General features: G+C 35.9%; 1 protein-coding gene across 2 annotated transcripts in view; it reads right to left on the bottom strand.

The window, feature by feature from the left end:
* Positions 1-26,667, bottom strand: part of LOC126756473 (uncharacterized) — a 179,635-nt gene that overhangs the window by 71,597 nt on the left and 81,371 nt on the right. For both annotated transcript variants that reach the window (XM_050469544.1, XM_050469543.1), the window contains exon 3: positions 5,099-5,258. In XM_050469544.1, coding sequence (XP_050325501.1) covers positions 5,099-5,258 — 160 coding nt within the window. The remainder of the gene's footprint in view (positions 1-5,098; positions 5,259-26,667) is intronic.

Below are 26,667 nucleotides of genomic sequence, written 5' to 3' on the forward strand. Positions count from 1 at the left end.
GCAGCTGTAGCTGAGAGTGTATACGAAGACCGTATGGAGTCGATTTGGCGCCTTTCGCAGCAACTCGGACTGACGTATGACACAAAGTGACGTTTTTACGACGAGATCTTAAATTGAAAGCGTACAAAATACAGATTGTACAAGAACGATCTTAGGAAGGGACATCACTTCGGTCTGTAGGGCTCTTGAAAAGTTCCAAGAAGACCTGAGTCAAGTTTTGATCAACGATGAGGTCCATTTCTGGCTTAATGGGTATGTAAACCAGCAAAACTGCCGCAGTTGGGACGAAGAGCAACCTGAAAAGGTTCAAGAGCAGCCATTTCATCCAGGAAAATGAATAGTTTGCTGTGGTGTGGACATGTAAAGTTTAAAGTCTATGCAGACAATCCTTGTTCATTTCAGGTCTTTTGGCAAAGCATAATGCGTGTCATTCACCAGTTACCACTCGAAATGCTCGAACGAGTCATTGAAAATTGGACTCAACGGATGGGCCATTTGATACCAACATTTGAAAGAGATAATCTTCAAAAAATAAGTGCCAAAAAATGTTGTTTAGAATGATGATAAACATTCCCCAATAAATTTTAAGTTTATGTGTTTTTCTTTAGAAAAAGGTAGGGAACCTCGAAAGGGATAACCCGTTACATGTAAGTATGCGGTTGAGTGCCTTCACAGATGGTTTTAGCAGTTATTGACATCCTTGAATGGACCTTTTGGTGTCAATGTTTCATAAATTTTCAAAGCGATATAGAATAATATGTATCATTACCAAACGCATTGACATTCATTAACAGCTAATAACCGCAGAATAATTATTAAGACCAGAGAATCTGACATATTAAACATAACATAAAACAAGTAAGGAAAGGCTAAGTTCGGGTGTCACCGAACATTTTATACTCTCGCACGATAAAGTGATAATCGAGATTTCATTATCAGTCATTTACATATTTTTCAAATACCGTATTTGTGTAAAGTTTTATTCCGCTATCATCATTGGTTCCTAATGTATATATTATACAGAGAAGGCATCAGATGGAATTCAAAATAGCGTTATATTGGAAGAAGGCGTGGTTGTGAACCGATTTCACCCATATTTTGTACATGTCATCAGGGTGTTAAGAAAATATTACATACCGAATTTCATTGAAATCGGTCTAGTAGTTCCCGAGATATGGTTTTTGGTCCATAAGTGGGCGAGGCCACGCCCATTTTCAATTTTTAAAAAAAGCCTGGGTGCAGCTTCCTTCTGCAATTTCTTCCCTAAAATTTAGTGTTTCTGACGTTTTTTGTTAGTCGGTTAACGCACTTTTAGTGATTTTCAACATAACCTTTGTATGGGAGGTGGGCGTGGTTATTATCCGATTTCTTCCATTTTTGAACTGTATATGAAAATACCTGAAGGAAACGACTCTGTAGAATTTGGTTGACATAGCTATAGTAGTTTCTGAGATATGTACAAAAAACTTAGTAGGGGGCGAGGCCACGCCCACTTTTCCAAAACAATTGCGTCCAAATATGCCCCTCCCTAATGCGATCCTGTGTGCCAAATTTCACTTTAATATCTTTATTTATGGCTTAGTTATGACACTTAATAGGTTTTCGGTTTCCGCCATTTTGTGGGCGTGGCAGTGGGCCGATTTAGCCCATCTTCGAACTTAACCTTCTTATGGAGTCAAGAAATACGTGTACCAAGTTTCATCATGATATCTCAATTTTTACTCAAGTTACAGCTTGCACGGACGGACGGACGGACGGACAGACAGACATCCGGATTTGAACTCTACTCGTCACCCTAATCACTTTGGTATATATAACTCTATATCTGACTCTTTTAGTATTAACACTTACAAACAACCGTTATGTGAACAAAACTATAATACTCTCCTTAGCAACTTTGTTGCGAGAGTATAAAAATTATAAATTCTTTGAAGTTGTAGTGTTACTCAATCAAACAAATTTTTTTTTACCAACACCGAACGCCACATAAATATTTTTCCGAAATCACTTGTCGCCAAGGTGACCACTTTTTTATGCAGCACAGTGTAATTGCATAAATTAAGTGAGTTATTTATAATGCAGCAACCGACACCTTTGAACAAATGAATTGTGTTGATTTACATGAAAACAGCTTTAACTATTAAGCGGGTAATTACTTGGAGCTATAATTAGAAAATATTTGCATTTGGAATTCTAAAAAGCTGAAAATAAACATTTTTTACACAATTTATACATGTAAGTATGTATGTGTATATACAAATTTACATAAATATTTGATAACAACTATACCATGTCATTAGCTACAATTACCACTTTTAAATGTAATTACAATAATCATAATTACCATAATTTACCCAAACCGCATACAAACTACAAAAGCACTACTCTTGAAAGATACATACATACTCTTGATTATAGTTGTATTAGTTTATTACTCAAATCTGCATTTACTTATTGTAAAAAGTGCATTGACAAGTTCTGGTTTGACAATCGAAGATGAGGAAGTTTATTTAGTGAATATTGAAATTTTTTCCGAATGAAGTAATTTATTTTTAGACATTTTTATTAGCTAGGTTATGTGACCTTAGCACTCTTCAGTGAAAATAATTAAAATAAAATTGTGTTACGAAAAATAAAGGTTGATAAAAGTCCGCATCACTAATGAAAGACTAAATTTTTGAAAAATATTGTCTACGAAGAATAAAACAATAGTTTTAACCGGGTTTTTCTAGAGAGAGTGATATGATTTCTTAAAAAAAAAGGAATGTACAATAATTCTTCGATACAATAAAAAAAAACAATCTGAATATAACATCGTTCAAATAGCCTCCACAACTTCTTTTACAGGAACGAATTCGATGAACTCAATTTTTGAGTACTTTTTCCACAAAATCAAGTCGTATGTCATAATTAGTACGTTTAATATTGACTTCTAAAACTTGAAGAGAGTCTGTTTTATAGCTAGAGATCAATGACTTCAAAGAAGTTATCTAAAGGTGTTAAATCACAACTTCTTGGAACCATTTAATGTCATAATTTCTCAAAATAATCGAAACTCCAAACTTTTCTTGTAATAATTCAGTTGTTGCACGTGCTGTGTGGCACGTAGCCACGTCTTGTTGGAACCGGATGTTGTCAAGAGCAACTTCTTCCAATTGCGGCCCTAAAAATTGGGTTTTATCGATTTATACCGCTCTTGACAGTAACGGCATCACCAGGTTCATTTCGAAAGAAGTACGAATGGTGTGAAGATTCCATCAGACCAAAAACCACAACAAACTGTAAATTTAGGTGAATGTAATGGCTGTTCATGAATAATTTGTGAATTTTCTTCGCACCAGAATCGACAGTTTTTTTTCCGCACCACTCAGATGAAAGTGAGTCTAATCGGAGAAGTTGATTTTCTTAAAAAAATCGTTATCGTTTTCAAGTTGTTCCAAGGCAAAATCAGCAAATTCACGACGTTTATGCTAATTCAATGGCTTCAGTTCTTGAGTGCGCACAATTTTATATAGATGCGCGTCTAAATCCTTTTTGAAAATTCGTCAGATTGCGGTTTGAGACGGTTCAAACTCTTGAGAACGCCTTGGAATCGACAAATTACGGTCTTCTTGAAGACTTGCCTGAACGGCAGCAATATTTTCATTACTTCGAGCCGTTCTTTGTCTTATTGGCACTTGGCACATTATGTAAAGAAAATGGACTCCCGAAATTTCCAACAATTCGACGAATAACGAGTACAGGTGAACAAAATTGCAGATCATGACATATTAAAAATGGCCAAAACGACACTTAGAAATCATATCATCTCTATAGGAAAATACGGTATAAAAAATAATATGTATCTGGCATTGGTTTCTTTAGTCAAGGCTAGTAAGAAGAAGTCTAAAAGAGAACTTTCCTCTGCTTTCACATGACAGAAAGTTTCTTAAATACATACTTGTATATCGCTAGCAAAGTAGTTAACGATTTCTCCTAGGCATAATAGTAGTGTAAATCTTCTGAACTCAGAGGCAATCGAAATCAAAATCAGGTTTTCATAAAAAAATTTTGAGATATACAAATTTTTCAAGAATAAGATTTTTATAGAACTTTATGGCTACTGAACAAAATTGCTCTGGGAGAAGTATGTAAAGAACACTAAGACATATCCATCGAGTTTGGGAGTGTATATGGTTAGAAGGAAGGGAACATCTCCTTTGATCATCTCCTTCAAATGCTGGAATTTTCAGCTCAAATAGTTTTCATAAACGTTTTAAAATAAGTGGAGTAGAATGCAGGCGAATTTAGATTTCCATTGGTTAAAATTAATAGCTGCATGAGTCTCAAGACCTCTCATATAAAAATATAATGATCAGCGGGTCTTCGACTAAATAGAAATTATTTAAATCATTTCAAGACATCTCTAGAAGCATGTCGATAATTTTGAGTAATTTGGACCTAAAGTCGAAAGTGCTTGGATAAATTGGTTGAAATTATGAAGTATTTGAATCTCAAGACCTCGCAGATAATAATATGACGAACGGTGAGTCTTCAATTATATAGAGATTTGAAATTATTTTAGAAGACATCCAGAAGCCTATCGATAGTTTCGAGTGATTTGGACCTAAAGTCGAAAGTGCTTGGATAAATTGGTTGAAATTAAGACCTCAAGATCTCGCACATAATAAAATAATATTCACGAGTCTTCAACTAAACCGATAAGTATTCGAAATTATCTAAATTATTTCAAAAGCCTGTCGACAGTTCTGAGTGATTTGTACGAAAAGTCGAAAGTGGCTAGCCCCTCATTAGATATTATGGTAATGCCAATAAAAATGTGTACCGGTAGAACCAAAAAAATATATTATCGAATGCAGAGTTTGATTTGGATTTTTCTAATTGATTACTTCTATAATGAAATCAACAAAATTCTTTTTAAAGAAAAAGAAAAACTTTAAGCAGCCAAGGGTTAATTACAACAGGAAATGCAGTAAAATTACTTATCAATGCACTTTTTTAATTATTTTTATTTTTTAATTTTATTGTTAGTTCTAAGGTTGTTAAAGATTAGTACACAATTTTATAACCCTTTCAGTTTTTTTTTATAGAGACTTACCCGATCTTTTCGATTTTGCGCATCGGAAATATCACTTTCCTGCGAGCGTTGTTGGTGTACTAGCTGAATTTTTCCTTGAGATATCGTTATGTAATTCGTTGGTGGAGAAAACGCCTGTATGTCGTCTTTATCGTCATCTTCTTCTTTTATATCTAGTGTTCTAGAAGAAGCAAGTAAAGAAAAAATATGAAAAATTAAATTTGGTAAACAGTTTCGGGGAGAGAGAAATTATGATGAAAATAGAAGGGCCCTCTATGACTCAGTGAAGCGGTTTCAGGCAAGAAGTATTATCCTAAATACAGAAGAGTCCTCTACGACTCACTTATACTTTACACTTTCCTCAAAAATATTTGAAAGCAACGAAGTTGATATTCATTTGACTTTAGTTCAATATATGGTATATGGGTATCTAGTAGAGTCGCATAACAGCTTGCTGTTACATTTCTCTTTCATTATACCAGTTTATCTTGTCATTTGTTGCTTTGATTTGCCCCTACCTTTTGGTGATTCGAAGACAGCAAATATTAGAAGTTTCTATTATTGTTTAGCTAAGAAATGTTTATGCTAGTTTTGGATAGCCAAAATAAGCTATATGCTCTCAAATGATACATATATAATCACAAATTGGATTGTGGCGAATCGAACATGCAACTGGTATAAATCGCTTAGACTGGTATAATATAAAGTGTTGAGTGCAAGCCACAACACAACTTTTTTCAAGTCTTTCGAAGCTCTGCTCTCTGAATTCAACTGGATAATTAAATTTTTTTTTGAAAAATCAGTATAGATAAAATATAGCGAACCTATGTGTACTTAAAATTTCAGTTATACCGTTATTTATTTACTTAATTTAACCCCTTTACAGTCAATGCTTATTAAAACAAGATATTCTGAACGTGATATTTATCTTAAGTGGCACAATAAATTTTGTTTGCATGTGATAGTAAATATATGCATACATTTGTACATATATGTGTATGTTTATGTAAATAATTCACCAAAATTTTGATTATAAAGCTAAAGCTTGTTTGCTCTACTTTTGTGGCATTAATCGCCCGACGATTATCTCAGCAAACAACTGCTTACTAGACACAATTTTTTAAGTGTTTCTATTTTCAGTACTGTGCCTGCATATTTACATACTTATGTACATACATAATAACACCATACATATATACATATATGCCTGCTCTTAAGTCTGCATATAAACGTTTCGTTGCACATAAGTCGATAAGCTCGCATTTGAAGTGCATTGAGAACAATTGCAGCTGTTCTTGAAGCCAAAGACATTCGCACACACACACACACACGTACACGACACGCATAAATAGAGCGGCACATGTGTGGATTAACAAATTATCGATTATTTGTTATTGTCAAAAGAAAAAGGTAAATGGGTTAATTGGTGTAGTCAAGTATGTAAATGTTGTTTGTGTTGTTGTAGAGCGATAAGAACCGAGGCAATATGGTGTTTGCAGCCTTGACAAATTTGGGACAAGTTGAAAATTATTTCTAATCTCTGGCAAGAGAACAATATTTAATGTTGCTATACGGTTTTCTGGTTCATAAAATATGGGTTTATCATAGAGTGCTGACAGATGCTGGAAACTCTTTCTCCAAACGACTAATGACAATGTATATGGCTGTGTTCTCTTAAGGGTGTTTATAGCGATTAAAGTAAAGCCATTATTGCCAGCAAAACTAAAATACATTTTTCAATACTTAGAGTTAATTGGCTACCATTTTCGATCTTAGTATATTCTACCCACAAATAGAGGACTTAGATGAGTCCAACTCGTTCATCATACTATTTTAGGTTAAGTAAAGAGGCTGATTTTTCATGCGTAACGAGTCTCACTTAGACAGCTAGAGACGTCGTTGCTATGCCCAGATCTCATACGTATGGTTATGTTTTAAAAAGACCGAAGAAATTTATTGAAATGACTAATATCAACTCCAGCCAATACGTCGGGTTCGTAGAAAGGATGGCTACTGAGATGTTTCAACCTTAATTTAGCGAAAACTAGGCAATAAAGAAGAAAGTGTCGAGATATTTACACCTCATAATTTTACTTGAATCTTTGAGTTGGCGTCCCCGTGAGTTCAAATCGGACAACGTCCAATTCGGACCCCCATCATTGCGGCGGTGTGTACTTTGTTAAGAGCTAGCAGTTCAATGTGCCTTTTATGTTCCACTCTGGGTCACAAGGCTTTCGTAACTTAACAAGTGCTGGTTGTTGACCAATATTTGCTGAGCTCGCTGCCATTTTTTGCTTGAAAGACACTAGAGTAGTCTGGTAGTCTGAAACCAGAGTTGATTGCGAGCTTCCAACAGAATTCTCCTCTTTCAACATTTCCTTAGAGCTTCGAGCCATTTGTGAAAATACTCACTGCGCCTTTCCACCAGCGACTTTGCTCCACCCACATATCCCTGGGAGGTACTACTGTGATCAAATTGAAAGGTGAAATTTGTCCATTTCAGCCAACGGATTTTCCAGTCATCAAAACACTTACAAAAAACCTCCGGAAATATTCCCAAATGTCACAAACATGAAAAATCAATAGACTAACGTCACCTTTTCTTGAACAATTCACCGATTTCAGGGTCTCATTGAGCCTTAGTTCTCAGAACGCATGTATATTTGCCTTCTTACATAAAAATTCGCGTTGAAACGGTACTAAGTTCTCCGAGGGCGAAAAGTTTGTAGAAAAGGAATCTCCTTTCTTACTTACGTTAAGAAATTTGCTCTATGGGCTCTTGAAAAAGAGCCGACGTTTCCGAACCAAATTTTGTTGAGCGATGAGGCGCATTTTTGGCTCAAATGGTATGTAAAGAAGAAAAATTTCCACATTTGGGGTGAATAGCAATCTGAAGAGATTTAAGAACTGCCATTTCATTCAAAAAATAAAAAATGATGCAGGTGAAAACGTAACCGTGAATGATGATCGCGATATGATTACCGACTATTTCATGCTTGAAATTGACGCTAGTGATCTCGGCGACATTTGGTTGCAACAAGACGGTGCCACTTCCAACACATGGCATCAATCCATGGATTTACTTGAAAAAACACTTCGGTGAGCAGATAATTTTACGCTTTGGGCCGGTCGATTGACCACCAAAATCGTGTTATATTAAACCGTTTGACTTTTTTCCTGTGGAGATATGTAAAGTCTAAAGTCTATGCGGACAATCCCGCTTCGATTCAGGCCTTGGAGCAAAACATCACGCTTGTCATTCGCCAGTTACCAGTCGAAATGATCAAACGAGTCATCGAAAATCGGACTCAACGAATGGATCATCTGAGACGCAGTCGCGGGCAACATTTGAAAGAGATAATCCTTAAAAAATAAATTTCAAAGAATGTTATTGTGAATGATAATAAACATTCCACATTAAATATTAAGTTTCTGTGTTTTTTCTTTAAAAAAGTAGGGAACTTCGAAATGGATAATTTATATTCTCTAGGCTGCGAAGTTTAAGTTAAGTAAGTTTAAGTTCACTTATGAGCAAAAGTCATCAATAACACCTTTTTTTTGCGAAATTTGGTTTCTAATTAGGATTACAACTACAAGGAAATAGTTTGGCTCATATTCATAAACAAAATAAAGTTTTGAATCGATTTTAGACACAAAAGTATATACTGACATAATATTTTTTGCACACTTTTATAACTCACTAAATGTGACTCAAGAACGCTAATTTTTTTAGGTTTCCGAAATGTATAAAAAAGGCTGAACAACAATCTTTCGATTTTTCTTAAAACAATAGGCAATATAATGAAGCTGTCCTTGAAACATAAAGCAAAAACAAAGAAACACACAAATCGCGAATGAGCTAATGCTGACGACCAAAAATTAATAGCCAATCGCTTGATGAAAGCGTCGATTCTAAATTAATCTTTGCATAATCCAATCTGTATAAAATGAAATTAAATATGCAAAGCAGTTGGGAGTGCCAAATATGGATTTCGTAATACTAAAGATAGAATTAAACAAAAAATCGATAGTCTTGCAAACGATTTAAGATGCCAAATATTTACAGCAAAAAATTCGAAAAAGTAATTTAATATATTTTGTATGTCTGTATGTGTAATACACTACAAGAAAGTTATTATATTATTTTATTTCTTGTTTTTGCTTTTTCTTCGGCAATTCTAACAACAACGTGCATCGCCTACAGTCGCTCGACTTCGCGTGTCTTGCCTGATTTTGGTTTCTTTTGCTTTTGTTGTATTCTTTAGCGATTAACGCTTAACTTTTTCTACATTTTTTCAACCCAACAAAACCGAAACTTGTTTTCCCTGTTTTCGTGTGTCAATCGATTTTGTGCGAAGTGAAAAATTTCATTCATAGCTTTTTGGTGAAGTGTTGACTTATGCGCTGAAAGATGACGGCGACAATAAAATGTATATATGTATGTATGAATGTATATGAGTACAACAAAAAATAAAAAGTGTTGTATATATGCAACAACAACAAATAATGTATACAACAATAACAATAGCATGTATGAGGTTCGCATTTTCAAAGTGGTTGGCGACTGCAACTAGTTGCTAGTTGTTGCTTTTCGTTTACTTAGACAAGTAGCCGCGCTAATAGTGTCTATAAGTAGTGACATGTGCACTTATGTGTATATCTATATAAAATATGGCAACGCTGTTTACAGTGCTGGTGAAAAGTGAGTTTACTAATAGCCAAAGAGATTCCATTATATATGAAGGAAGTGAAGAATTTTTAATTTAAGAATTGAAATTATTTTGGAATTATGAAAAATTATGTAAATTAAATAAAAAAAAAATTATTTTTATTAAAGCATAACTAAACTTATTAACGGTCCCAAATGAATTTTTTGCAGGGGAATTTTTTAAGAATTAATACCAAGTGCAGAATTTATTGCACGTCTTCTTGAAAATTTTCATTTTATGTTCATTAGAAACTTTAATTGAAGAGAGCATTAGAGTTAAAATTAAAAAAAAAAAATTATTTGAAAATTGAGTATTTTATTTGAGTAATTATTTTAAAATATATTACTAATAAAGCAAAATATTCAAGTAAATAAATTTAATGAAAAGATTTCATAGCAAAATAGGGTGTCTTTTGCCATTTTTCAATATCTTTCACTTTCTTTAAATTATCACCATGTCCTTGTTAGACCGGGCGTATGAGTAATGTGTATAGGTAGCGTGCGAAAAACTAAAAGATTCAGAAAACTCATAAAAAATTTTAGTTTTGGAAGCAATTTTATAAAGAGAATGCAAAAACGTTAATTTCGTTTGCAACGAAGCCAAAATGCCCTTCACAAATAAATAAGTTTTCATACAAAAACTTGCTTCTAATCGATTAGTTTGTATGGCAGCTATATACTATACTGGTCCGATCTGGAAAATTTCTTCAGATATTATAGCGTTGATTCAGAAATTACTGTATGTTAAATTTCGCGAAAATATCTTGTCAAATAAAAAAGTTTTCCATACAAGAACTTTAGCTCTATCGTTCAGTTTGTATGGAAACTACATGCTATTGTGGTCCGATCTGGAAAACTTCTTTAGAGATTATAGCTTTGCTATAGACAGTAATCTATACAACATTTCGTGAAGATATCTTGTCAAACAAATTAGTTTTCCATACAAAAAACCGAGTTCGATCGTTCAACTTGTATGGCAGCTATATGCTATTGTGGTTCGATCTGAAAAACTTTTTTGGAGATTATAGCTTTGCTATAGATAGTAATCCATACCACATTTCGTGAAGATATATTGTCGAACAAAAAACTTTTCCATACAAGAACTTGATTTTGATAGTACAGTTTGTATGACAGCTATATGCTATAATGGTCCGATCTGGAAAATTTCCTCAAATATTATAACGTTGATTCAGAAAGTAATGCATGTAAAGTTTCGTGAAGATATCTTGCCAAACAAAGAAGTTTTCTATACAAAAAAACTGAGTTCGATCGTTCAGTTTGTATGGCAGCTATATGCTATTGTGGTGCGATCGGAAAAATTGCTTTGAAGATTATAGCGTCTGCAAAATTTCAGACCGTTATCTCAAGAATCGAGGTTATAGTTAAAATTTATACTATGGTATATAAGCGAATAGAATGCTAAGAACTTTCAGTGATCTCCGCTGGGAGCTGATGTAGAAATTCTGAATTCTTTTTGCTCTTATAGCGGCATTTATTAATTCATTAACATTATTTGTGGACATTCATTCTTGTTCAGTTCTTGGTCGGATATAATACCTAGTCCATTCCATACTTAAACGAATAAAATGTTCACTTTATGTTTTTTTTTTTGTTAAAAATTTGTTGGTTGCTTTTATTTTCGTCAACATTGTACGCGTGAGTCAATATGTTTAAGTAAACTGCAATACAATGTATAAATATATATGTACATACATACACACATACTTATGTATAAATGTTAAGCTCACATTCGAGTCCCATATGTGCCAAAGCGGCAGCCACACTGCAGTCAGTCAAGCAGCCATTAAGTCTGGCTTGGCTTCGGAGCGAATGAATGAAGTTGGCTGTTCTGGCACTGCATTGCTGCGGCTGCCTGCGCCTGACTTATGAGCTTACATACATACATATATTGTATTTATGTTTTTTCTTGTGCTCGTGTGGCCATATGCATAGCAAATAAGCTGCTGAATGCAACATAGTGTGGCAAGAGACAACGACCGGTGGAAGCGGTGGCTTGTGGTGCGACAGACAAATAGCTGGTTAGCGAAAAAAAAGCTGGCATGCAGTGTAGTATATATATGTATGCATGTATTCATATACGTAAGTATGCATGACTGTGCGTTCATCCGCTTGCCTATATGCACTTTTCTTAGACTGTCTGTCTGTCTGTCTGTCAATTTTAGTGTTTGTTGGTTTTGCAACTTTACTTGTTGGTTTTGGTAAGAAACAAAAAAATCCAGAAAAAAGCGAAAATCAAAACAAGTCGTAAAGTCAATAATTTATTTGTATTTGTAAATGCTTTTTCGTTTTGGTTTTATTTTTTTTGTTTCGCTTTTCGTTTTTCCTGCGGATTTATGAGGACTGGATCGCCAACGCATTATGGCAAAGATCTCAAGATAAATGAAAAGTAATGGAAAAACAACAAAAAATATATAAACATATGTGGGTTGGTATATAAATACTTGTCTTTACTCAAATACGCTGGCAAGCAGACAAAAACGCTTACGAAAATTTTAATGAATGAAAAGTGCGGCCCTTTGTTTTTGTGAGACAACAACAATGCGCGTTATAGATGTTTTTGCATTATGGTGTTGAAAATTTGAAAAAGTAATACCTAAGTAACTAGTCCCAAACCAATTCCCAAGTGGTCCAAGCGAATATTAGCTTTACAAATGCATATCTGCTTCGATTGAAATATTTTTGCTAATTTTGTATAATTGAAACCAGGTTTTGAAGACTAGTCTCTTACAAATATCCCGTACTACATCAATTTGGCCCAGTACTACTCCCAAATGGCCCATAACTGCCTCTATTTCGAACAGTTTTCGTTTTTTATTACAATCAATTTAATTTATGCATGGCCATAAGTTGGACCACTACTACCTCTATTTGGACCAGTTATTTATTACAATCAATTTAATTTATGCATTGCCATAAGTACTCGTGTGCATTTAAACTTTCTGCTTCTAATCTTCTCACGATTTCAGAGCAGCTATGCAAATGTATTTCATCAACCAAACAACAATAAATTGTCTGCGGTGAAAGTGAAAATGCAGCGTGTGAGTCTTTTGGAGTGGTTTTCTTTGGTAATTGTTAGTAAACACCTAAAAAGCATAATTAAATTGCATAAATGCTAACTTTCATTTGAGTTATTCTGTAATGAGCCTTTCGAATACCTTAGCTAGTTGTTTCAAATACAAGTATATCTTTGCTTCTAGCATCTGTAATTTGCTTTCATAACAAAAATGATATTTAGCAAATGTCAGTGAGATTTTTTTGAAAATTTCATAGTCGGACCATATTACTATCTCTATTTAATTACTCATTTATTATTCGATGAAAGTTTTCTACTCGTAACAGTCAAGATAAGAGCAGGTAAGTTTTAACTTTTCATTTATATACCCACCAGATCGCCAGATAAAAATTGACACGGTCCGGCTAGTTAAAATCTGCTACGTGGAAGGCACCATGTCCCAAAATGTAAAAGTCAGTGGATTACCTGTTCGCGTCGTAAACAATTAGGGACCTAATTGACATAATGCAATTCGGTTTCCGGAAAGGACGAAGCAGAGAGTATACTATATGCAAATACTGTTAACAAAATAGCTGAAAAAGCATTGGAAGGGCATAAGTGGCGTTGGGGTGGCAAACAATACTGTGTAGTACATTGAAAACGCTTTCAATTATTAGAGCTCTGACTGAGTTAAAGGTTCCAGACTATCTTATCCGAATTGCGGCAAGCTACTTTGAAAACAGCTTACTGCTATATGACACTGAATTTGAACCTGAAACAGTTCCTGGATCAGTTCTTGGCTCTGTACTCTGGAACGTTATGTACAATTGCATTCTGAGAGTCGCGTTGCCGGATGCGGTAAAGATAGTAGAATATGCAGACAATATTGTGGTCTTAGTTGTAGCGAGAACCCTTGATGAGGTGAGGAACAAGTGTAATGAACGCATCAGCAATGTTAAAAATGGCTTTAGACTGCTGACTTACAAGGTGTGTTCCAAAGTAAACAGCACTTAAAAAAAAAAAACAGAACAAATGGTTTTTTGGCAAAATCAATTTATTTTATTCAAAATAGTCTCCTTCTGCTTCAATACAGCTTTTTGCATGGTCCAAAAGCATGTCGAACGAGTGGTTTAGCTCGTTGGCCGGTATGGCCGCCAGTATGCCGGTGCAAGCCTTTTGAATGGTCTCTACGTCTGCATAACGCTTTCCTTTCATGGGCAAATGCATTTTTTCGAAAAGGAAGAAGTCGCACGGTGCCATATCAGGTAAATACGGGGAGTGGTTAATGGTTAAAATGTGATTTTTGGTCAAAAATAATCGTCCTTCGAATGTTGGATTCTGAGCAATTTTTGGTCGTCAGTCAATTTGTGCGGAACAAACCGTGCACACACCTTTCGTAAGCTCAAATATTCGGTCAAAATGCGATAAATCGATGTTTTGGATATGTTCAATTCCATTTCCATGAATTTCAATGATGATTTCGGCTGAGTGTTGATGAATTCACGCATAGTTTCAATGGAATTTCTGGTGATCACGGATTTTGATTGGGTTGATCGTAATTTATGTCCTCACGATCACTTTGAAAACGTTGAAACCACTCGTACACTCTGGTACGGGATAGGCAATCATCGCCATAAATTTGTTTCATCAATTGAAACGTTTCGGTAAAAGTTTGAACAATTTTAAAACAAAATTTAATGTTGGCTCTTTGTTCGAAGTTCATTTTCGCACCGATAACACAAACATACTGACACTTAAAACGCAATAATTTCACTTCCAATCGATGAAATGTCAGAATACCAATTCTCACTGGCACAATCGATGAAGAGAGCAGATTCTAACGCACCAGTCGACACATAGATGGCGCCACCAGGGGGCGCTCGATTCAAAAAGTCCTGTTTACTTTGGAAAGCACCTTGTACATCCATGAACTGTGGACAGAGAGATCAACTCGTAAAGTACCAAAAGGCAAATGTTAAAACCACATAGTCAAAATAACGAAAACTAAAACAACAACAGCAACTTAACTTTATAAAACAACGAGTTAATTAAATCACAATCGAGGTGAAGTTTGGTAATTGTTAATTGAATTTACGAGTTAACTGCACAGCAGCACTCAACCAACAGTGACTGCCAATGGTATGCAGACAACGCATTGTTGTTGGCAACAACCATCGCCACCGAAGAGTTGCTGGCAGCAGTGAAGGCTTAACTGGTACATACTTATACTGTATGGAGGCTGCCACAAGTTGCAACAATTTTGAATATTTTTTTGTTTTTGTATCCGCAATTCTCGTATGCCGGACGGTCCGTCACGTGAGTGGGCCAATTTGCGAGTCGAAACTCAATGCGCACAAGAGTAAGTATTAAAGCGGGTCGATTTTTTTCTATAAAATATATGCATAAGAACGAACCGAGCTCTCGTAATTTTTGGCGGTTCACTATCGATATGGATGGCCTGAAGTTATTCTGCTGGAACACAATATCTCTCCTATTGGCCAAAGCGGGAAGCTTCTAAGCGATTGCTTCTTTCAAATAGTTCAATCCTTGACAGCACTGTTCGAATAAAGATTGTGACCGTAAGGTAGCGGTAGCTGATTAACTGACAATCCTTCCAAACATGTAGCAAACCATTTCTGACTGTCAATCGTGACTTGACCACATTCGCGGAAAAATTGGCGATTGTTCAACAGGCTGCGCTCATCAGTATATGTGGTGAACTATGAAACAACCCACTGAGTTCCCTAATTCCTTGCTGGTGAAGAAAGTTACAATGTGTATGCTCGCGAAAGATCTCCTCATACTCAGAGCATCTGAGAATCAAATTTGTTGGATTACGTGATCTCCGAGCCTAGACTGTTGTTTCTCTGGCATGCATCAACAAAATTTTTTGATCCTTGAAAAACTTTGGTTTAAAAATCGCTGGCTCGGTTTTAGACTCATAGTCTCTTCGGCAAAGTTATTCAGAATGATCCGTAGAACATTTGCCACATACGCGACTTTATAGAAAACAACTAAGGAAGAGTTAAGTTCGGCTACTATCCGTCGTTTTGGCTCTCTGTAAATCAACCCGCCCTAACGTGTATACGTGCTATATTCATAGTTTGTTCGCTACTTCGACTGAGATCTTGTCTGGCAACAACAACAAGTGGAAAGCAAATATTTTAACTGCTATGCGACCAAGTCCTGTTTATTGATTTCTGCTGGGGCTGCTTTGCATTTTTTATACTTGGAAATCGCAAATCAAAAGCGAGCAATTGTCCAAACACTCAAATAATCACCATACAATGCATGTATTTGGGGATAAGTGCTGTTTGGACATGGAAAATATACTTTTACGAGGGTAATTTTATATGTACAAAACGGATTTTTGGATGAAAGATATTTTTGTGGCAGAATAATAATGTATTACTCGAGTAGGTCTCTATTAAGTCACTTACATCTGTTTGCTAACTCTTTGAGAACTTCGAAAAAGTGGAATTTTTCCAGAGATCCTTCCACTGATCTATGGCCTTTTTTCGAGAACAAAAAGTAGTCAGCTGGGTTAGAAATCTGCACGAGGATCATAGTGATCTGAGACCCTGGTACTGCATTGTTTCAAATCATGGAAAATTTGTCCATCATCTTGAAGTAGGATTTATCGGTTATTTGAAAGTATAAAGCAAAAACATGCAATCTCAAAAGCAGGAAGTGAGAAATGGTGACCGAACTCGTTTTACGATTCAAATCGGCGAGAGTTGTTTGATCACACGAGAGACGTGTTCGAAGATTTTGCAATTCAAGATGATGGTAGAATTGACCAGGGTATAAGGGAAATGTTGACGGAACTCTCCCAGGGAGTTTGGTATTTAAATTGTGAAAAAAGTGGTAGAATTGACTAGAATATATAAGTTGAACGACTATCCAATTTCGTCAATGAAACTCGGAATCCTCACATCTGTTTCGGATAATATAATCGTAACTTATAAATGAGGTCCAATATCGCAGGAATCAAAGTCGATTAGTTTAAAAGTTAGAGCAGAAAAGAAATTGATTATTTCGACAAGCCAATGAATTTGAGAGACCCTCTCTTTTTTGATTTAGCATTACTCAGAAGGTCTAAAACCAGCTTTTTAGCTTTTACATTTTTTCAGAGATCGCCTGAGAATCCGAATATCAACCTAACTTCTAATTTAACCTTAGTTTAGGAAATATTTAAGTTTTGACATCACTTTAGGAAGGCTTGAGAACCCGAAAATCAACATATTTTTCGGCGGAGCCTATAGTTCCTTCCAACGGTATCATAATGTGAAGGATTATTTGAATAATGCTGAAGGCATTCTCTCGAAATCGATTTATATTTTTGGAGAACTTGTCTGAAAAGATAATTTGAAGGATCAGCGGGTTCCGATTTCGAAATCCGTCAAGTAAGCTCCGAAGTAAAAAAAGGAATACAAGTAAACGTGTGCTTGGATGAATTGAATAAACCTGGATTTCATCGGTCAGAAAAGTGGAAACCTTCCCTTATTTTGGATATGTATAAACATTTTTGTGGACCCAAAGGCTGAGACATATTGATTCAGCTTACACAAGAAGTGTGTTTCGGCACTGTAACTACGCTGGAGCTGCAAAATTTCGCTGACTTCAGCGACCACCCTCGTACATACCAATAACTGTCTATGCGCTTGTGGCTTATTCTCGTTAAATACATTTTTTGCACCCAAAACGGTAACTTGCTACATGCCACAACATTTATTTACACACATGTGAGTGTTACCAACCGCTGTTATTTGACTTTTGCTCGGCGCTGTGCTCGCTTGCAAGTCGACAGTAAGTGGGCATTTAGTTGGAAAAAAACTATTGGAAATATTAAAAAATAACTGTTTACTATTTACTTTGCATATTTGTGTGGTTTTTCGATGCTTTTTGTACAATTTTCCGGTAAACCTTCAGCCTCTTTGACTTGCAGCTGCTCGTGATTGTTAGCTTAGCGCTTATAGTACTGCTGTCAATAGACGTGTTTACGCTCGTAAAAAGTGCTTACCGCGGATCGCGACTTTCGTGTGCTGGCAGCCAGAAACAGTTAGCCGGAGTTGTTGTGTCAATAATGGCTTAGCACTCGCTTTGTTTATATTGCTGCAGTTACAAGTTGCTGTTTGTTTTTGTTATTTTATGCGTTAATGTGTTGTTTGTTATGAGGTTACTAGATTATTGCCTCAATCCACTTACTGCGGCTATTGAGATGTGAGGCAGTTGTTTCGAAAGGCTTGAGTTTTATGTGCCGCTTGCCAGTACTCACAGTTGCCATTAACTGTTGGTTGTTTAAGGTTTTCTAATTGAAGTTAATTTAACCCTTAACAGGTCACTAACACATTTATTTGGTTTATTTTATTGTTTTTTTTTTTTTTTTTTTTTTTTTTAAATATGAACCTCTGAACATAAAAATAAGTTTAGAATAATAAAAAAAAACGTTAACTTTGGTTGTACCGAAGATAGAATACCGTTCGGAAATAACGTTGCCTTAGATAGTAATTCAAGCCGAAATCCGTCAAGATATCTTGTCAAATAAAAAAGTTTTCCACTTAAGCACTTGGTTCCGATCTTTTAATTTGTATGCAAACTGTCAGTTTGACGAGCCGGAATCATCCGGGCACCTCTTAATAGACAGCACAGCAGTCTGTAGACGCAAGATTAAGGCACTTGGGTCTATGTTTCCGAAAAACGTTCGCATCCCCACCATGGCACCCAGTAGTATATTGGAATTTGTCAATGTGCTGGGGCTGTGTGAGTCGCTAAGACTGAGGGGAGGGCGCAATAGATCTTAGGTCTCGGTGCAAACCTTATTTATTATATGTATCTATATATGGCAGCGGCGGTTTCGATGAATAATGAGGTCATTTCTTCCTGTCTGCCGGCTTTAGTAAGCAAAGTTACCATATTTTTCTGCGGAACAAGAGATCTGCTTGAGACGGTAATTGTTTTTAATAAAAAGTCTTGGACGTCTGATGTGAAAAGGGTAACATTAACTGGTTATAAAAGTGTCCTGATTCGATCTCCATAGAGATCTTTTCATAAAGTTATATTAAAAGCAAAGTCTACACCAAAAATTCTCGAATCATTGATGAAAAAGGGGCTCTACTTTGGTCATTAAATGTGTATATTCTCGGAAATATTCTCATACAGATGAAGAACCAATGAAGAACCATTGCAACAGTGGATTTTCAGATTCAAATGTCTTATACTGTTAACTATTCTTCTTGCGCGCTGTTCAGAATGAGACTTTTGTATGAGATATTCTTATAAGAGATACTAGCAAGGCCCGAAAAAAGTCTGGGTCACAGTAATTCGGAAGCCGTTTTGAATATTTTTTTTTCACAGTACTCCAACCAACAGGTTGCCGGAGTAGGACATGCTGTTACCACGAACATTGATCACAGGTATTGAAATACTGTAGCGTTGGAACAAAAAAGTTGCCGGTTTGACGCCGTGATGCTATTAGGTACATGAAGGGACTTACTAATATTAGGCCGCCTCTAAACGGCGAATTTTATAAGAAGCGTTTTCATGGTTGATATACATATGTATGTACGGTTACTGTATTAAAAATGAAGTCTTTTCTGGGTTTTTTTAAAAATTTGGATAGGATACAGCTTCTGTTCTGTGCACAGTTTTGGTGTTACAGCACTTTCTTTCTCTTCAAATGCGTCAGTTTTTCGTCCTTCAAACGCTCCAATAACGCTATGTAATAATAAAACACTGATCCGTATCATCAGCTCGTCGGTATTTTTGGTTAAAAGTAAGCTCGCGGCATACCCTTTTTAGACACAGCTTTCTCATCATATTTGAATATTCGTGTCCATCATGTTTAAGTTGATATCTTTAGCGTGCCTGATATCTGGAATAATCAATCATTTTACGGTCACCTAAAATTATTTTGTGGACTTTTTTGATGTTTTCGTCGGAAACGATATCTTTTGCCAAATTTATACACGCACCTTTTGAAGGTTAGGGCGAACTAAAAACCATATGGAGTTAATTCTGGTAGCGCTATCTACGTGTCAGGCCTATTCAATTGACTAGTTAGAAAAGGCTTTCCGTTGGTTGCAAACCGTTGGCCGCTTACGTTTTCAGCTTGAGTTGCAGATATATTGGGTAGTCGAAAAAGTCTTTTCGTATTTCTAATAAAATTTTACATTTTTTTATATTTATACTAATAAATAAATAAACAAATATGTAGCCTTTTGGTCGACCACTTTTTGCCATTTTTCCGTTAGAGACATTATTCCATCCGTAAAACTTTCATCAGTGCAAATCGAAATTTCGAAATTTCCCAGAACGGAAGCGAGCGAACCATTGTTGTGCTAGAATAACTGATACACCATCATCTCCGTAAACTTCACAAATTTCATTGGTGACTTGCGTGGCATTCTTCTCTTTTTTATACAAAAATTTCAAAATATAGCGAATTTCTTCATTATTTTCGCTCATTTTTGAACAGCTGTAACTTTTTTCAACTTCCCCGAATTTAATTTTTTTTTTGGCTAAATGAAGCTCACCTTTCCAACACTGCATATATGGTATGACACATTGTGATTGCTAGCACTGGTGATATACGACTGCAACGACATCTATTGACAAAATACGAAAAGACTTTTTCGACTACCCAATAATTGCTATAAAAAATGCAACTGTGAGGGGCCTGCACCGAAGCTAAATATTTTCTATTTATGAACTTAAGGCCGCCAAATGGTGTCACCTCAACAATAATATTGTTTATCGTATAATGACTTTTGACACCAATTACAATAACAACAACTGACTAACTGCCAAAGATAAATGAAGTTTGCGTGCCGAGCTTCATAACATAATTTATTTAATTAATTTAGCATTTATTATGATAATTTCATTGATGCAAACTTAATAGAGTGGAAAATGTAAGCGCCTATGTATGTATGTGTATTTGTGTGTCTGTAGTTGGGTAATGCGATTAAACGTGCCGGCAATGAGTAACGAACGCATTTGCATAAAAGGAATAACCTCAGCTAACTGATTGCAAATTAAACTACTTAGTTAAAGGCGAGAAATCGATGAACTTTGTGCCGAAAGCCACGCACACACACAGATATATCCCTATGTATGTGTATACTTACACATAAACACATATAACTGCATAGAAGCGAGCAGACGACCGCAAATTGTGGCCTGGCTTACTAATCAATTTATTTTCGCATTACACACGCACACACACTCTTTTATTGTATATATGTGTTAGTACTTGCATACGTGTGTGTGTGTGATTGCGCTTATACGTAATTGTAATTTACTATGGTTTATTGCGCGCGCCACAAATTAGCATAAAAATCACAAGCACGCGGAATAAATGAATAAAACAGCCAAAACAACAACATGACTACCAACAACAACAACAAATATAGTATAAGTTAAACGCTAAGAAAGCGCCAATTGAAAGCTAAAAGCAGCAACAGAAATTACGCATAGCTGCACACAACAACAACACGCGACGAAAAGACGAGCGCGAGCGGCAGCAGCGGCAGGGACTGCGGCGGCACTTGCGCCACAAAGAAACTATCGCAGGCGAGGAGCAGCATGCAGTAGAAACGGGCCGTCAATGTCGCTGCTCTTTTGCACTTTGCAATTCAATTGCCGCCGTTGAGGCTCGCTTGCACCGGCACTGGCACGACTGGCATGTGGGGGGCAAAGGGTAAGTTGGTGCTCTGTGGCTGATATCATCGATGTGGCTTAGGTGCTAAGTGGTGAGGCATATTGTGTGCTATTTGCTGGTTGTTAGAAATTTATGCAGCAGATTCAAACACACACACACACACACTTATACATATAAATGTGTGAATGCATGTGCGTGTGAGTCATGTGGCTGTGGCTGTGGCAGTGTTGTTAATCGGCGCATTAGATTTGCATTGGCTGGCAATCTTGGTGAGTGTGCGCTTGCTATGCCGTGGCATGCAACAGGCCAACACAAATTACAGTTGACAGTCTGCAGCAAAATGCTAAATAAAAGATATAATTAAATGACAATGAAAGCGTTGACGATGATTTTATGCGTCAATTGGCAGCGCCAAATGTTTGATGATTCAGTTGCTATTATTATCGAAGGAGTGAAGAGCAAAAACAAAAACAAATATGGCTATGAAAGTATGTTTAGAGCTAATAGTAACCTTCGATTCGCCAAGCGTTAAGAGAGTTGCGAATCGAACAAGCTATATCAGGTGTTCAAACAGATTTACTACACTTGCGTTGCAACCTTGTGCTAATAAGTAATCTGCAGCTTTGGCTAATAGGAGATGTATTTGTCCCATCAGGACAAAGCCAGACCATCCTGAGACCCAGTATTCATTATTGGATAATATTCGACCGAATAGACCACGTCCAGCACGCAGTGAAGGACAATTTAGCAGCCTTAGCTGTACACGAAGACCGTGTAGGGTCGATTCGGCGCCGTTCGTAGCAACTCGGACTGACGTATGGAAGGACTTGGCGCATTTTACGTCGAGATCTTAAGTTGAAAATGTACAAAATACAGGTTGTGCAAGAACTGAAGCCGTTCGACGTTCCCAAGCGACATCACTTCGCTCTCTGGGCTCTTGAATAGTTCCAAGAAGATCCCACGTTTTCGAGCCAAATGTTGTTCAGCGATGAGGCCCAAATCTGGCTCAAAGGGTATGTAAACACGCAAAACTGTCGCATTTAAGACGAAGTGCAACCTGAAGAGATTCAAAACCTGTCATTTCATAAAAGAAAAACCAACGGTTTGTTTTGGTTTGTGGCCAGTGGAATCATTCGTGTGATATTTGGTTTCAACAAGACGGCGGCACTTCTTACACATCACATCAGTGAGTGTATTGAGAGACCACTTTGGTGAGCAGATAATTTAACATTTTGGGCCGCTCAATTGGCCATGAAGATCGCGTGATATCACACTGTTAGACTTTTTCCTGTGCAAATATGTGAAGTCTAAAGTCAAGACGGACAAACTTCCTTCGATTCAGGTCTTGAACCAAAAGATCACGGGTGTCAATCGCCACTTACCAGTACAAGTGCTCCAACGAGTCATAGAAAATTGGACTTAACGGATGACGTAGCCACGACCAACATTTGAAAGACATATTTTTCAAAAAATTAATGCCAAAGAAATTTCCTTCGAATGATAATACACATTCCTCATTAAATTTAAAATTTCTATGTTTTTTATTTAAAATAGTGGGGAACCTCGAAATGGATCGCCCTTTATATGTATTTGTATAATTAATTTTGATTTTATTTTTCATTAAATGAAAATTAAAAAAAAAAAATTAAAACTAGAATTGCGCCAATGAATGAAGTTGTACGGTTGTTTAACAACACTAAAAGGCTTATTTACAACGGTAAGCCAGCAGAAATGGTAATTTAGAGTTAAAACTTATGTTACACCCACTTAGCTCATTTCCGTTTTCAGCACACAATATCAAAAAACGAAAAAAATACAAAAACAAATTTATTTAAGTTTTCATTTTTAGCCTCAGTGGCGGCTGAGTAACTGAATAAACGCGGTTTGCAAAGTCCAAAACACCAAAAAAGGCAAAAAAAGCTACCAGACAAAGCTTTTAAAGCCATTTAGGCATTAAATCACTTCAACGCAGACTCCAACAAAAAAAAAAACGCGCAAAAACAACAAACATTAAATAAATAATATGTAATTGCGCTTATACGCATAATGATTTATAGACACCTACAAATTACCACAAAAAGTACAACAAAAAAAACAAAAAAAAATACAACAACAAAAGAAAAAAATTACAACAACAAAAGAAAAAAATTACAAAAGAAAAAAATTACAACAACAAAATAAATAAAAATACAACAACAAAAGGGAAAAAATTACAACAACAAAGCAAAAAAGTTTCGAAAAAGCAAACTTCAACTTCCGCAGCCATTAGCAGTTCATTGAACGTAATGAGCGATCGTTTCGCAATGGACATGAGCCAATCAAGCGTGAAGTACAAAAGGCGAGCGAAACAAATTTAACAAAAAAATGCAACAACAAATGTTGTAAAACCATAAAATTACTACAAATACGTATGTGTATGTGTGAGTACATATGAAATAATAGCAAAAACACAATTGTAAATGCCTTTAATTTATACATTTCAATGCAAAATCGAGCACATATGGTCGATCTGGCCACGCCGCCACTACGACAATCACGCGCCGCTTAACACTTTCAATTAGGCGCGCGGCAAATGAGTGGGCGCCACCACTGAAAAGGGCTGACGCGCCGCCACTTTTAGCTTTTTTCTACGCGCTTTTGTGCACAATTGATTGAATAGTCGCATTAAACTGTGGCAAGCCCTGCCAAATGAAAGGGTGAAGCAAAAACAAAGATTAAAAATATAAAAAAAAGTTGAAAAAAATATAAAAATAGAAAAAAAAAAATGAAAAAAATTGAAAAAAAAATAAAATAAAAAAAATAAAAAAAAATAAAAAAAAAAAAAAAAAAAAAAAATAAAAAAAAAAAAAAAAAAAAAAAATATAAAAAAAAATTAATAAAATTAAAAAAAAAAATAAAAAAGTTAATGAGAAATATAAAGCAAAAAAATAAAATAAAAAGTTCAAAACAATAAGCGCTTGTAATTAGTTTCAGCCTAACGGTTTTCCGTTTCGCTAGCCAACATCCCTTTCGGCCGGTCGTTTTAATGTAGCGCAGCAAATACGGTACTTCGCTTGGTACTAAAATTTACACGAACAAAGTAAAATACACAAATACATACATACATACAGGTATATGTAGCGGTACTAATTGCGCTAATTGAAAGCAATGAATCGGTTTCACATACCCGCTCTCGCTGCTAACTATAGCTAATGGTAAATGGAGCGTTTCGTGTCGGCGATAGGCAATCAAGCGCTATTTTGCACGTACTTAACGACGCTCGATTGCTATTGCATAATGTTGCGATAAAAATCAACAACAACAACACGAATAACAATGTGTTTATCTTTAACGCGCGATAAGTTGGATATGTTTGGTATTTTTCATGTGATTTTCTATATGTGTGCATACAGTGCACTGAACTTTTCTTGAACTAGTTATAGACTAACATGAAAGTAACGTGAAGCAACCCTGATAGGCAGTCTGTTTAGTATAACGCCTGCCTTTCTATAAAGTGTTTTTGATTGGTAAAAATTATTCAAAGATGGTAGATCTGAACGTTTTTGGCTGACTTAGCGGATATCTTATTTCAATACAAGAAACAGATTCCGGTAAGAATATGTGTTTAGTATACGCTTGCCTTTCTAAAGTAAAAGTGTTTTTGATTGGTAAAAATTATTCAAAGATGGTCGAGAATGCGTTGACGACGAAGCACGTCCGGGACGGCCATCAACATCAATTGATGATCTAAACGTCAATAAAATAAAAATGAGAATCGACGATTCACAATCAGAGATCTTACTGGCATCGTTGGAATATTGGAAGGATCGATGAAAAGCTATTTGAAAATCATTTGGGCCTGAGAAAAGTGAAAGCACGATTGGTTCCAAAATCTCTCAATTTTTTCGAAAAACAGCGTCGCGTTAACGCTGTGAAACAATGCTTTCCGTCTACCAGGATGTCATGAAAAGTATTACGGTCTCGTTTGGTCTTGGATCTATGCTTATGATCAATCGGCCGAATATTGAGGGAATGCTGAGCCGAAGCCGATAAAGCCATGTTAAAGCAGGCCAAAATCAAGGTTATGTTGACCGTTTTCCTCGACTATCGTATTCCGAAATTCTTCTGATTGGCCAAACTGCCAATAAGGAATACTATTTGAGTGTTATGGGTCATTTGCGTGAAGGTATTGGTAAAAAGAGACCGGAATAATGGACAGGCAGCTCTCGGTTTTTGCAACATGATATGCACCGTCGAATACTAAATTAATTCTGCGTGAGTTTTTCGCCAAATTTTTAACCAACGTCGCGTCGTTTCGTAACCATCTCGGTTGATTTAGCTGCGTGTGATTTCTGGATATTCAGCAAGCTAAAACGATCACTACGCAAGGGGGATTACTTTGAGGGGGGAGAGCGACATAGTTTTTGAAAAATAAATTAAGAATTTTAAAATGTTGAAAACATAAATCTTACTATTTTTTGCTCATAGCTGAATATATAGTAGACGATCTGCGCAATGCTCTGAGCCGGTTTAGCAATGTTCGTCTTTCTGTCTGTATATACACAAAGTTTTAGAGATATCGATTTGACAATTTTCATACGACTTTTTCTCCCCAAAAAGCTGCTCTTTTGTCGGAGCCGCCAATATCAACCATCATAGCTTACATCTGCCATACAAACTGATCGATCAAAATCTAGTCCTTTCATGGAAAACTTTCTTATTTTGCGAGACACCTAACAACTTCCAAGGAAATCGGTCAGAACGGACTACTACAGCATATAGCTGTCATACAAACTGATTGATAAAAATCTATAGCGAAATTATTTTTGAAAAATCTTTTTTTTTGTCCTGAATATATACTATCTGCAATGCTCTGAGCCGGTTTAGCAATGTTCGTCTTTATGTTTGTAGTATATACACAAAGTTTTAGAGATATCGATTTGACAATTTTCATACGACTTTTTCTCCCCAAAAAGCTGCTCTTTTGTCAGAACCGCCAATATCAACCTTCAAAGCTTACATCTGCCATACAAACTGATCGATCAAAATCCAGTCCTTTTATGAAAAACTTTCTTATTTTGCGAGACACGTAACAATTTCCAAAGAAATCGGTCAGAACGGACTACTATAGCATATTGTACCATACAAACCAACTAGTTAAAATCAATCGAAAAATCTTTTTTTTTTTTTTTTTTGTCCTTTTATACTATAGGAAATGCAGCTGTGAA

Source organism: Bactrocera neohumeralis, chromosome 4, assembly GCF_024586455.1.
Source record: "Bactrocera neohumeralis isolate Rockhampton chromosome 4, APGP_CSIRO_Bneo_wtdbg2-racon-allhic-juicebox.fasta_v2, whole genome shotgun sequence".
Lineage (NCBI taxonomy): Eukaryota > Metazoa > Arthropoda > Insecta > Diptera > Tephritidae > Bactrocera > Bactrocera neohumeralis.